The sequence below is a fragment of the Pelophylax lessonae genome (assembly GCF_965119305.1).
Source record: "Pelophylax lessonae genome assembly, chromosome: 13".
NCBI classification, from domain to species: Eukaryota; Metazoa; Chordata; class Amphibia; order Anura; family Ranidae; genus Pelophylax; species Pelophylax lessonae.
In genome coordinates this window covers 189,428,384-189,441,825 of record NC_138780.1, presented here as the reverse complement: position 1 = coordinate 189,441,825, position 13,442 = coordinate 189,428,384, and the positions used below count along the sequence as shown (strand labels likewise).

Sequence of the window (13,442 nt, the reverse complement as noted above, 5' to 3'; positions counted from 1 at the left end):
AGATAAGATCACCTTTAAAAAAAAAAATATTAAATGCACATCTTTTTGCAGGTAAAACATGTGCACTTATTATTAGATTAGTGGACAATTAATATGAATTTTACATGCCTTATACGCAAAATGCTCTGGCTCTCTGCCAACCCCCCCCATGGACCACACTGCTGCCTTAAACACAAAATTCTGGCTCTCTGCCCCCCCCCCCCCCCCGGATCACACTGCTGCCTTATACACTAGGGATGGACCGGTATGCACTTTCCCCAATATATCGGAATCGGCCCCGGAAGTTACTGATATTGTCGTGACGTCATTCTGCCTTCTTGGGGCCGCCTCCCTCGCCTTGGACAGCCTAGTCTGGAGTCGGGACTAGTCTCACGGGAGTCTATCACAGCCATACACCCACCCACGGCAGCCCGGTGCCAGTCACCCACAGGCCCTGTACCAGCCAGCCACAGGCCCTGTACCAGCCTGCCACCCCCCCCCACCACCACCACAGGGTGCCAGACAGCCAGCCATCCACCACAGCGTGCCAAAAAAGCCAGCCATGTCAGTCAATGGGAGAGAGAATTTTGGCAAATTTTCATCTCTTGACTCCAATACATTTCTCTGAATTTTTGCCCAAAGAGAAATCAATTTTTCACCACAACTTTTGTCAAAATCTAGTGGATTCAACAGACGAGTGAATTTTTGAGATTTTTTTACTAGAGCTGAAGTTGCCTAAACTCTGATGTAGGTGAAAAAAAAGGTCACTGTAATCACATATAAAAGAGGCATTGAGCTTTGAAATGAGATTGTTTTTATTGTGCAGAATGACTGTACTGCTGATTTGTAGTCATTTTGATGTCGTTTTTCGGGGTGTCAGAGTGCAGACAACGCCATCTCGAGGTCTCAGCGTCCCGGAGTCCATGATCTCATAGGACTGGCCAGGAACCAACTCAAACTCAAACCTCTGCAGCAATTTACTCAGCACCACTTTGGCCTCCAGCTGTTGAAAGGACAGGGAGAGAATTAGGAGAGAGAAGACATTTAATAAAGTGTCACCAAATCCACATCATAACAAACTAATCAATAAATGGTGTGTTACATGCCCTTCATACTCTCTCACTATGAGATTCGTTTTCTGTATTCTGTAAAAAAAAAACCTGATTGATCCTGCTGGTCTCTACCTCCCCCTTCTGTCCATGTCCCCAATTCAGCTAAGGATTTTGCAGCTGAAGTGGTAATAGACATGTGCAATTCGCTTCTACTAGAATGTAAATTCGGACAAATATTTGGTTATTCGGATGTATCTGAATCTCCAAATGAAAAAGTTGAAATTAATTTTGTTTTCTAAATAATTCCACATTTTCGTAATGATTCGAATTTGAATCAGTCAAAAAATAACCGACATATTCTAATTCTGAAAAATAAAAAACAGCATGGGTCCCCCCCAAATTCACATCAGGCTTTCAATGCAGCTTATGAGTGCATCAAACTTTGTTGCAGATTCCTAGCTTTTGTTATTCTGAAGAAATCCCTGTTTGTTCCTCTGTGCTGAGTGGGTCTAATGGGAGGGGTTTCATAATTATCAATCAGCTGTGCAGCTGCAGAGCTCTGAGGAAATCTGCTGGGTCTGCATCTCTTTAGACGTGTTCCTATTGGGAGGATCTCACCAAAAATGACATTTTTGTTGCAGGGGATGCCAGAAATCTGACTTGTATCTTATAGGCAGACTTCTGGGAAAATTGGTGAGGCAATCACACAAGCAGGAAATGATGTTTCTGGGGGTGTGGTCAGTATACATTCTGTGTACAGAACAGCTCCAGGCGGCCATCTTGCATATTCAGAAAATTACAGCGGTTGCAGATTGACCACTTTAGGCCCGGAAGATTTGGCTGCTCAAAGACCAGGCCCCATTTAGCTATTCGGCACTGCGTGACTTTAACGGACAATTGCGCGGTCGTGCGACGCTGTACCCAAACGAAATTGACGGCTTTTTTTTTTTTTAACACAAACAGAGCTTTCTCTTGGTGGTATTTCATCACCTGTGTGATTTTTATTTTTTGCGCTATAAACAAAAAAAGAGCAACAATTTTGAAAAAATAACAATATATTTAAAACATTTTTATATGAAATTCTCAAAAAAAAAAAAAAACGTAAAAATCAAAATTTAACATTTTAGGCCAATTTGTTTTTTCTGCTACATATTTTTGGTAAAAAAAAATTGCAATAAGCGTATTTTGATTGGTTTGCGCAAAAGCTATTGCGTTTACTAACTAGGGGAAAGATTTGTCATTTTTATTTTTTTTTAACTAGTAATGGCAGCGATCTGTGATTTTTTTTTTTTTTTGCGGGACTGCAACAGACAGATCGGACCCCTAACTGACATTTTTTACACTTTTGGGGGTACCAGTGACACTAATACAGTAATCAGTGCTATACATATGCACTGTTACTGTAAAAATGACACTGGCAGGGAAGGGGTTAACTTTACTGGTGATCAAGGGGGTTAAGTGTGTCCCTAGGGGGCGTGCTTCTAACTGTGGAGGGGCGTGGCTTGTGATGTAATCACAGAGACTTGCGATCCTACATAGCAGGATCGTATAGCCTCTGTGATTACTTTAGTGAGAATGACAGACGGCTGTCTTTACATCAGCCGTCTGTCCTTCTCTCACTGCAGAGGGAGATCGCGAGTGGCCGGCGGACATGGGAGCCGCCGGACACACGCACTGACTCCCCAGCCGACAAGCGGGGGTGGGAGCATGCCTCCGGCGGCGCGCGATCGCCCCCAGCTCCTTCCAGGCTAGCGCCGTACATGTATGGCACTTTGCCTGGGAGTGCCAGACTGCCGCCGTACAACTGCGGCAGGAGCGGTCGGCAAGTGGTTAAAAAGGAAAGGTAATTTTTAATAACATTCAATTACAATATGATTTGTGTTGCAATTTTATATGCTATATTGTTTTTTATTTATTTGCTATTTTTTTCCCCCCAAGAAAGTGGAGTTACCCTTTAAGGCCTGCTTAGGAACGCCTACTCCTCCAGACTGACAACCTTCTATACTGAGCATTTTCTCATCACATCTGAGCAGCTAATGTGACTATAGAGTCGCACGTGTGGGCGTATAAACAGTGGGAAATGACACACCCCCCTCCCTCCTCCTCCAAACTCACTAACCAGCTAAACACAATGGGGGCGGGATATTACATGTAGATTAATGGAAGCTTCACCTCCCTCTCTTATTCTAAGACACAGACTGGAAGGACGCGACACAGATTGACTGTCAGAAATCCACCCACACCATGTTCTAATAAAGATTTGATTTTAAATATATATTTGTATGACAAATTAAAACAGTTTAGTCATAATTATTTATTTTTACTCTGCATTTCAAAGGCTGTTTTTTTTTTTTTTTTTTGACCATGTGACCAGCGGCAGAGGACTAGAAGCTCCTCCTGCTTATGTTTCCCTGCAGACAGGCTGGGAGAGAGCTGGGTCATGTGACAGCTGGATCTCTATTAGGAAAAAAGGTATTAAGATGTTTTTTTGTTATTACCTACTCGCCGACCACCCGCGCTGCAGATATACTGCGAAAGGCTGGCTCAGCTGCGTGAAGCGCCGTACCTGTACCTCCATTGGGCAGCAGGGAAGCCGATCCACGGGGCCGGCGGCCGTGATCGCTCCCCGAGGAGAGAGAACGACTGTCTGCTGTTGTAAACACAGCTGACCCTTGTTCTCTCTGGAATGAACACAGAGCGCCTCTGGTCCTTCTATTTAGGAACACAGATCTCTGTGTTGATTCCACAAGTCCCTCCCCCCATACAGTTAGAAAACACCCCCTAGGTACACTTAACCCTTTGATCGCCCCTGGGTTAACCCCTTCCCTGCCAGTGTCATTAGTACAGTAACAGTGCATATTTTTCACACTGATTAATGTAGTAATGTGTTAGGGGTCCAATCTGTCTGCCGCAATCCCGCTAAAAATCGCAGATCCCCGCCATTACTGGTAAAAAAAAAAAAAAAAAAAGACAAATCTTTCCTCTAGTTTGTAGACGCGAGAACTTTAAGTATAACTTCAAAATACACTTATTGGGATTTTTTTTTTACCAAAAATATGTAGCAGAATACAAATTGGCTTGAAAGGATGAAAAAAATTAGATTTTTACATTTTTTATTTACATTTTTTATTTAATTTTTTGTTAACAACAGCTGACCGTCCTTCTCTCTCAGCGGGGGAACGGTTGCGGGAGCGCTGCGGCGGCGTGCGCTCGCCCCCTCCTAGCTGCAGGCGCACAACCGACCTAGGTGTATGTCGATTCGCACAGGAGGGGCTGCCTGCCGCAGTCCAGAAGTCGTTAACATATCAGTTGCTTGGTTGGTAATTTGTATATAATCCCCATACTCACTTTTATACAATATTTCTCCCATCTCATTCGAATTAAAACTGTGCAAATCAGATTTAACAAGTCTCAGATTTTGATTAGTTTGAATCTTGGCACACAGATATGGTTAAAATTGCACAATTCATGGCGCTCTTATGACGTTGGCGTTATTTATGAGCCGTACAAGGCAAAAAACTTTCCATAATATCGCCATCTCTACTTGACATACCTGAGAAAACACCTGACCCAGACAGGAGCGCGGACCCAGTGCAAAGGGGAAGTAACAGTAGTATGGCCTGCAATAGAAAAGACATCTGAGATAAACACTACACAACAGGCTTAAAAACATTCAGCATCATCTAGTCCTTTCTTCCCCAGGCTGACTGTCTTTTTGTCCACCCCTTTCATTCATTTGGATTTTATTTTTTTGCAATCATGGAGGCTCAGCATTACCTATAGGTGTTCCCAACAACCACTTTTCCAAACTTACACCCACTTATCAAGGCATTTTGATATTTTTAATTACCCAAAACATCTTAGTCTTTTGTTACCTCCTCCCATGCTCGCCTCCAGGACTTTTCCAGAACCTCTCCCATCCTGTGGAACTCCCTTACCCAATATTTCTGGTCAGCACCTACCCTGCCCGCCTTTAGGTGATTCTTGAAAACTAATTTATTCAGGAAAGCCTACCGCACCTCCACCTAAGAAATTGTACCAGAGTCAATTCCATCAGCTCAATTCCCCCCCCCCCCCCCCACTGTTACTGTAATAATGACACTGGCAGGGAAGGGGTTAACTTAGTGGGTGATCAAGGGGTTAAATGTGAGTCTAGGGGGTGTTTACTAACTGTGGGAGGAGGGACTTGAAATGATCATAAAGACCTGTGATCCTATATAGAAGGATGCCTAGTGAGGGCGGTAGCCGTGCGACCGACATAGTACTACGTTGGTTCGCGCAGCCTGCTGTAGTAAAACTGCAGCGGGCGGTCGGAAAGTGGTTAATATAAAAGATTTATATCTCCCTTCCACCCTTCATACAGCTTCAGGTCTAAATCCTACTTAAAATACCCATATATCCTACTTGTGGGTGTATTTATTTATATACTGTACATAATATATATATATATATATATTATTACCTTCACTGTTTTACATTATAACTATCTGTTAGGCTACGCCTATGGGCAGTCCCAGGGGGTATACCCTCTCTCTCCCTGCTATAGGATGTCAGTTTTGTATCAAAGCAGTGTCAGAGAAAAAAATACCAACCAAACTCAAATAGAGGGGCGGGTACTGCGTCCGTCAATGAACTTCAGAGAAAAGATTTTATGGTAAGACAAAAATCCCATTTTCTCCATCGTTCATTGATGGACGCAGTCTCTGTTCTTCATATCAGTAGGGACATCCCAAAGCAGTGCCATAAAATTAGGGGTGGGAACAGCAGAAAAATAAGTCCCCAAGGCAAAACCATAGCCAACCAGGCAACCCAGGACTCATCAGAACAACAAGATGAGGCCCACCTGAAAAAAACATTAAACACCCTCAAAGAAGACTAAGAAGCCCCCTTAAACTGTTTCCAGCACCATGGGAGACTCCGCACATAGAAGCAAATCATTCAGGTAACCCAGGACCGATATCCCCCACTGTCGCAACAGCACCAGGACCAGAGCCAACACCTTTGTGAAGACCCAAGGAGCAGAGGCGAGACCAAAGGGTAACACCACAAACTGATAGTGATCCTCCCCCACTGCAAAACAGAGAAACCGTTGGTGTCCTTCACATATTGGGATATGAAGGTAGGCATCTTTGATGTCTATGGAGACCAAGATATCCCCCTGATGTAGGGAAGCCACCACCATGCGAACTGATTCCATCTTGAATTTTTGAACTTGCACAAAGCAATTCAGTGCCTTCAGGTCCAAGATCAGACACACCTTGCCTTCCTTCCTGGGGACCGTAAACCGGTTTGAATAAAAGCCCTGAAAACATTCCGCACACGGAACCGGAACTATTACTCCCTGTTGTACCAGGTCCTGTACTGCCCCAAAGAGAGCCTGTAAGTGATCCGGGGACAGTGGCACATTGGATGGGAAAAACCTTACCGGCGGGACGGATCTAAACTCAATCTTGTAACCGGACCGTATGACCTTTTGAACCCATTTGTCTTGTATCTGGGATAGCCACAGGTCTGGGAACCGGCAAAGACGTCCCCCCCACCCCAGATACGGGTGAGGGCGCACCTTCAGGCCGAAGTGGCCTTGTCCTCAGGTCTGGAGAAACTAGATTTTTGTTTGCCAGACTAGGGTCGCTTGGAACCGCCAGAGGGTGTCTTGAAGGGCTTTGCCCTATCGACTGACCCTGTGAGGCGAAAAAAACTCTTGTGTGCTGAAAAGGAGGGACCCCATCTGCGACGAGGGTCCTTACCCTTGTTAGCCTGCGGGAGAGAGGTACTCTTACCCCCTGTGAGAGAGACCTTTCATAATGTCATCCAGGGTATCCCCAAACAGGCAATCTCCTTGAAAAGGTAGATCAGTCAAGGCCTTCTTTGAAGTCTGATCCGCAAGTATAGGCCGAAGGACCACTGCCGAAACTGACAGTCGGCCCAATATGGGAGCAGTATCCAGCGCGGCATCCCAAACAAATTGCAGCCCCTGCACCAGCAGGTCCGTCCGTTCCACAAAGGCAGGAGGAAGATGTTTTCCCTCCAGGTCACGGCGTAGTAACTTAGCCCATTCAGTCAAAGTTTGCACCACAAGGGCAACCGTAAACATCGATGCAGACCCCGCCAGGGAGTACATATTGCAGGCCACAGACTCCGCCTATCTATCCGCCGGATCCTTAAAGGCCGGGGAATCCTCCACTGGGATCATGTTAGCTTTATTCAGTCTTGAGACTGGAGGGTCCACCGTAGGTGGCACAGTCCACTTCTTTATAAGGGACTCCTCAAAAGGTAACGTCTAGAAATCAGCTTAGGCACCCCAGGGGAACGCTTTGGAGGGTCCCATTCTTTTTTGAGCATGTTGTCAAAACACGCGGGAAAAGGAAAAACCTTTGCCGCTCTAGATGGCTTGTGAGTGCCAAACGTAACCTGCGCCTCAGTCGCAGCTGCGTCCTCCATTTTTAGGGTCTTACGCACAGAAATAACCAGTGCGTCCACCAGCGCCTTGTCTTGCGCGGTAGTGGAGGTAGAAATGTAATCCTCACTGTCAAGGAGACAGGGCGCGAGGAAGCAGACCCGGCAGGAAGACCCGCGTCTGTGGTGGCTGAGTCAGACTCAGAATCTGAGACACCAGATGAGGCAGGGATAGGCAGAGGGAGTTTTTTTAGCACCTCGCCCTTTAACCGGTTGCCGACCGCCGCACGACTATATACTGCGGCGGTCAGCCCCGGCCAGGCAGAGTGACGTATCGATACGTCACTCGCCTGTCACTGACTTGCGAGCCTATTGCGGGCGGGCGCGTGCCCGCCGAGGCGCGCGCCCGCCGCGGCTCGTTCACAGACAAGTCAGTGCGTGTGACCGGCGGACTCGATGTCCGCCAGTCACACTACGATCGCTCCTGTGAAGGGAGAAAGACAGAGCGGCTTGTGTAAACAAGCCGCCTGTCAGTTCTCCCTGTGTAAAAGTGAAGATCTGACCGTTCTACTATGTAGAACTGTTGATCTTTGCTTTTACACCAATAGCAATGTCCCTGCACAGTAGAAAGCACGCCCCTAGGACACACTTAACCCCTCCCTGTCCAATAAAGTTAACCCCTTCCCTGCCAGTGTATTTTTACAGTAACAGTGCATATGTATAGCACTGATTACTGCAGTAATGTCACTGGTACCCCCAAAAGTGTCAAAAATGTCAGTCAAGGGTCCGATCTGTCCGCCGCAATGTCGCAGTACCGAAAAAAAATCGCAGATCGCCGCCATTACGCGTTAAAAAACAAAACACCAAAAATGACAAAAATCTTTCCCTTTGTTAGTAAACGCGATAACTTTTGCGCAAACCAATCAAAATACGCTTTTTGCGATTTTTTTTTACCAAACATAGGTAGCATAAAACAAATTGGCCGAAAAATGTTAAAAAATTTTGATTTTTACATTTTTTTGGGGGAATTTCATATAAAAAAAATGTGAAAAATATTGTTATTTTTGCAAAATTTACGCTCTTTTTTTGTTTATAGCGCGTGATCAAAAAATCGCACAGGTGATCAAATACCACCAAAAGAAAGCTCTGTTTGTGGGAAAAAAAAGGACGTCAAATTCGTTTAGGTATAGCGTCGCACGACCGCGCAATTGTCCGTTAAAGTCACGCAGTAAAAAATCGCAAAAAAACCCCTGGTCCTTTAGCAGCCAAATCCTCCGGGGCTTAAGTGGTTAAAGACCACCTCCACCCGGGACACAAATGATTCCAGGACTGCCTAAAGTGCATCTATTGACAGCTGAGATCCAGAGGGCCCTGCAGTTTCCTTGAGGGGGTCAGGTGGGGACACATGTTCTGCAGGGTCCATTTTGCACCAGAAGAACCCGTCAGCAAAAAGTTTAAAAAAACGTCCCACTGCGCTATAGTGCCCCCAAGAGGAAGGCAGAGCGCACTGGAGACCCCCAGCAGAGAGAGAGAGAGAGACCCCCCAGACTCACCACCCTACACCAAAGATGCACCAGGAGGCCCAGAATGTCTGCACAGCTTGTGTCAGCAGCGATCTCAATCCAGAAAGAAAGATCTAAAGATCAGCAACATCTAGAAAAAAACTTTGCCAGCACCAGAGATCCCAGCATGGAACTAGGTCCTTTCTCCTGACTAGGCAGATTAAAACTGACATCCTATAGCAACAAGAGAGAGGGAGTATACCCCCTGGGACTGGCCATAGGCGTATTCAGAACTATTTTTCTGTCTAGTGTCCTACTCCTGTAGGGGGCAGCATAACCCTACTGATATGAAGATCAGAGACTGCATCCGTCAATAAACGATAGAGAAATAATCGTTGATTGCAGCCCTAATATTGTCATATAAATGCTGCTGAAGCCCATCTGCAGGATAATGCACCATGTCCCAAAGCTCCAATCATCTCACCACTGGTTTCTTCACCATGACAATGAGGTCACTGTCCTCCAATGGCCTCCACACTCCCCACATCTCATCCAATAGAGCGCCTTTGGGAGCTTTAAATACCTCTTTATTATCTGTTACTCACTTTGCAGCAGAAGGATGGAATCTTTCCGGGTCAAACGTAAAGGGATGCGGGAAGAATTTTTCCATCCGACCCATCACGTACGTGTTGAACTGGAGAGAGAGGAGATTTGGTCAGTGGTGATGAAGTCATAAATAAGCAGCAATAAAGTCACCTTGGCTATGGAGCCCAATAAAAGGAAAATGGTGGGAAAACATAATATTAACCACTTGCGACCAGTCACTGGGACTGTACTGCGGCAAAGTGGCTCGATTCTGTCCAGCGACGTAGACCTATGTCGCTGGACTCCTCCCCCTGTAGGGCGCGCTCCCTCTGTTTTCAGTCACAGCGGGAGTCGGGCCAGGGGAGGAGCGGCGGCGATCGCCGCTACTCTTCCCCGATCGTCGGGGAATCGAGTTTGGAGATCCGCCCGCTTGTTTAAACAGAGCGGGCGGATCTCCTAAGTGACAAACAGTGACAGATTGCAGGGTTCAGCATAGCTGAACCGGCGATCTGTCCCTGTGTCACTCAGTCAGCTCCCCCCACACACGTTAGTAAGCACCAGGCATACATTAACCCCTCCCTCTCCAATAAAGTTAACCCCTTCCCTGCCAGTGTCATTTTTACAGTAACAGTGCATATGTATAGCACTGATTACTGCAGTAATGTCACTGGTACCCCCAAAAGTGTAAAAAATGTCAGTCAAGGGTCCGATCTGTCCGCCGCAATGTCGCAGTCCCGCAAAAAAAAAAAATCGCAGATCGCCGCCATTACTCGTTAAAAAAAAAACACCAAAAATTACAGAAATCTTTCCCTTAGTAAACGCAATAACTTTTGCGCAAACCAATCAAAATACGCTTATTGTGATTTTTTTTACAGAAAACAAATTGGCCAAAAATTTTAAAAAATTTAGATTTTTACATTTTTTTGGGGGGGGGGGGGGAAATTTCATATAAAAAAAATGTTAAAAATATTGTTATTTTTTCAAAATAAACGCTCTTTTTTTGTTTATAGCACAAAAAGTAAAAATCGCACAGGTGATCAAATACCACCAAAAGAAAGCTCTGTTTGTGGGGAAAAAAAGACGTAAATTTTGTTTGGGTAAAGCGTCGCACAACCGCGCAATTGTCAGTTAAAGTCGCACAGTGCAGAATCGCAAAAAGTGGCCCAGACGTAAGACAGCAAAATCCTCCGGTGGTAAAGTGGAACTCTGAGTAAAAATCAACATATATGATGCAATCATGCATTCAGTAGCATTAAAGCCCAACTCCAAAGTTAATGTCCCTTTAACTGCTTGCCGACTGCCTCACATAGGAGTATGGCGGCAGAGCAGCTCTCGTGCGCCAGATCACGTATCTAATACATGATCCACCCCTTCTGGGTAGGGGATGCATGCACAAGCCGATCAGCGGGTCCCAGCCAATGACTGCCATCGGGACCCGCTGATCAGCGAAGCGGATGACAAGAGAGAGCTCTGTGAATGTAAACACCACAGAGCTCTGCTCTGTCAGTGGGGATGTGCAGGTTTTTGTTTCTCTGCAAATGCACATACACTATAATACCAAAAGTATTGGGACGCCTGCCTTTACACACACATGAACATTAAAGGCATCCCAGTCTTAGTCCGTAGGGTTCAATATTGAGTTAGTCCACCCTTTGCGGCTATAACAGCTTCAACTCTTCTGGGAAGGCTGCCCACAAGGTTTAGGAGTGTGTCTATGGAAATGTTTGACCATTCTTCCAGAAGCTCATTTGTGAGGTCAGGCACTGATGGTGGATGAGAAGGCCTGGCTCTCAGTCCACTCTAATTCATCACAATGGTGTTCTATTGGGTTGAGGTCAGCATATTTTGATTGGTTTGCGCAAGGCATACTGTACTAATGACGCTGGCAGGGAAGAGGTTAACACCAGGAGCAAGCAAAGGGTTAAATGTGTCCCTAGGGGGTGCTTTATAACTGGGGGGGAGGGATTCCTCTCAGAATCTAACTACAATATAAGAACGCTTTAGTATTGAAGTGAAGGAGGCGCTGACTTAACCAATTAGATTCAGGGCCGGGACAAGGGGGTGGACAAAAGGGACGGGGCTGCCTTTGCACTGTGGTATTGTGTGAGGCAGGGGGGGGGGCACCAGGAGGAAATTGGGGAGCAGGGGCAGCCCATCCATTGGGGGCACAGGAACACCACCCCCCATCCATGCGTCCGGTCCCCTAATCTACATGCAGGGCACCGGACGCATGGATTACAATGTTTTTTTTTTTTTTTTTTTTAAACACGTGATTCGAGCCAGAGGCTCTAATAGGCTTCAAAAAGGGGTGGGCTCAGGGCACAGAGCGAATGAATATTCGCTATTGTCACACGGATCCTCCTTCTGGCCAATCAGGAAGCGGGTCCTGAGATCCGTTTCCCGATTGGCCGAAAGGAGAAGTCATGTCATTGGCCGAGGAGGGGAGGAGATGCAGGAGACTGAGGAGAAGCCGCTGCCTGCCTCCCCCCACATGTTCATGGTGAGTGAGTGAGCCTGCGACCGGGGGGGGGGGGGTATGGTGTGTGAGCCGGCCCATGGAGCACCAGCCACCACTGTTGGGGGGAGGGGATTTGTGTTAGAAGGGGGAATTTGGGGGGCTGCAGGGGGGAAGTATTGTCCTAGAAGGGGAAATTGGGGGGGGGTGAGGTGCTAGAAGTGGTGATTTAGGGTGTTTGTGTTGGAAGGAAGAAGACTTGTGGAGGCATTTGAGGGGAATTTGTGCTGGAAGGCAGGGGATTTGAACTGGGGGGGGGGGGGGAGGGGAGATGTGTACTAGGAGGGAATATTTTAGAGGTAGAGTATTTGTGCTAGGAGGGGTGAATTTTTTTTTTTTTGGGGGGGGGGGGGCGGCATTTGAGCTGGGGTGATTTGGGAGATGTTGGGGCAAAGATTTGTGCTAAAATAGGGGATTTCAGCAGGGGTGGGGGGCAGATTTGTACTGGGAATGAAGGGAAATTTACGCTTAGAGGGTAAGCATGCAGATTATTGCTCAGTGTTTTTGTGGAGATTTTTGCTGACACATAATGCTTATTCATCTTTGGGGGGGTACTTTGGCATGTTTGCCCCGGGCTCTAGATGGCCTTGTCCCGGCACTGATTAGATTGCAGCACTTAGGACTCCCTGAACACTGGGGAGAAACATATAGTGATAAAAGAAAAACAAGTGCGCTATCTGAAACACAATAAATGTGACATTTGTGTAATGCAACACACCTTGTGATTATCAGTGAACTATAGCAAGCGTACTCCTATCCCAGTTGACGCCTTCTGAGGGGAAACGCGTCGGGTGGAGCCAGCTGAGCCGTCTCCACGCACAGACCACACTGCAGGCTCCTATCCCAGTTGATGCCTTCTAAAGGGGAAACGCGTCGGTTGGAGCCAGCCGAGCCGTCACCACGCACAGACCGCACTGCAGCCGGCCGCGCTTCAGATGTTTTTTTCAAGAGTTTTATGTAAGTGCAATCTTTTAATAAGTTGTTTCTTATGTGGAAAATAATGCGCTATCAGCCCTCTTCTTTCTTATCACTGAGCCAGGATCTCCCGAATGTCTGAGCATGTGACATCCCCAACCCCACTTTGTGGAGCATTGCTAAAGGCTGGTCCATCGCGACCCCCTGCTTGCCTGGTCAGGTGACCCCTGCCGAGTCCTCTCTGTGGAGCTCATGTAAAGCGTAACTCCACTTTTGTTGAGGAAAAAACATTCCCCTCTGGGTGATCTCTGTACATTGTAGGGATTGTAACAAACTTTGTTGCAGATTCCGACCTTTTGTTATTTTGAAGGAATCATTGTTTGTTCCTCTGTGCTGAATAGGTCTAATGAGAGTGGTTTGATAATTATCTATCAGCTGTGGCAGCTGCAGGGCTCTAATGAGGAAATCTGCTGGGCCTGCATCCCTTTAGACGTGTTC

General features: G+C 46.5%; 1 protein-coding gene across 1 annotated transcript in view; it reads right to left on the bottom strand.

The window, feature by feature from the left end:
* Positions 1-781: 781 nt before the first annotated feature.
* The window catches only part of LOC309543397 (cholesterol 24-hydroxylase-like), an 84,811-nt gene continuing 72,150 nt past the window's right edge, over positions 782-13,442 (bottom strand). The window contains exons 13-15 of the mRNA XM_082242873.1: positions 9,535-9,623; positions 4,585-4,651; positions 782-982 (exon numbers count right to left, since the gene is read on the bottom strand). Coding sequence (XP_082098999.1) covers positions 830-982; positions 4,585-4,651; positions 9,535-9,623 — 309 coding nt within the window. The 3' untranslated portion in view covers positions 782-829. The remainder of the gene's footprint in view (positions 983-4,584; positions 4,652-9,534; positions 9,624-13,442) is intronic.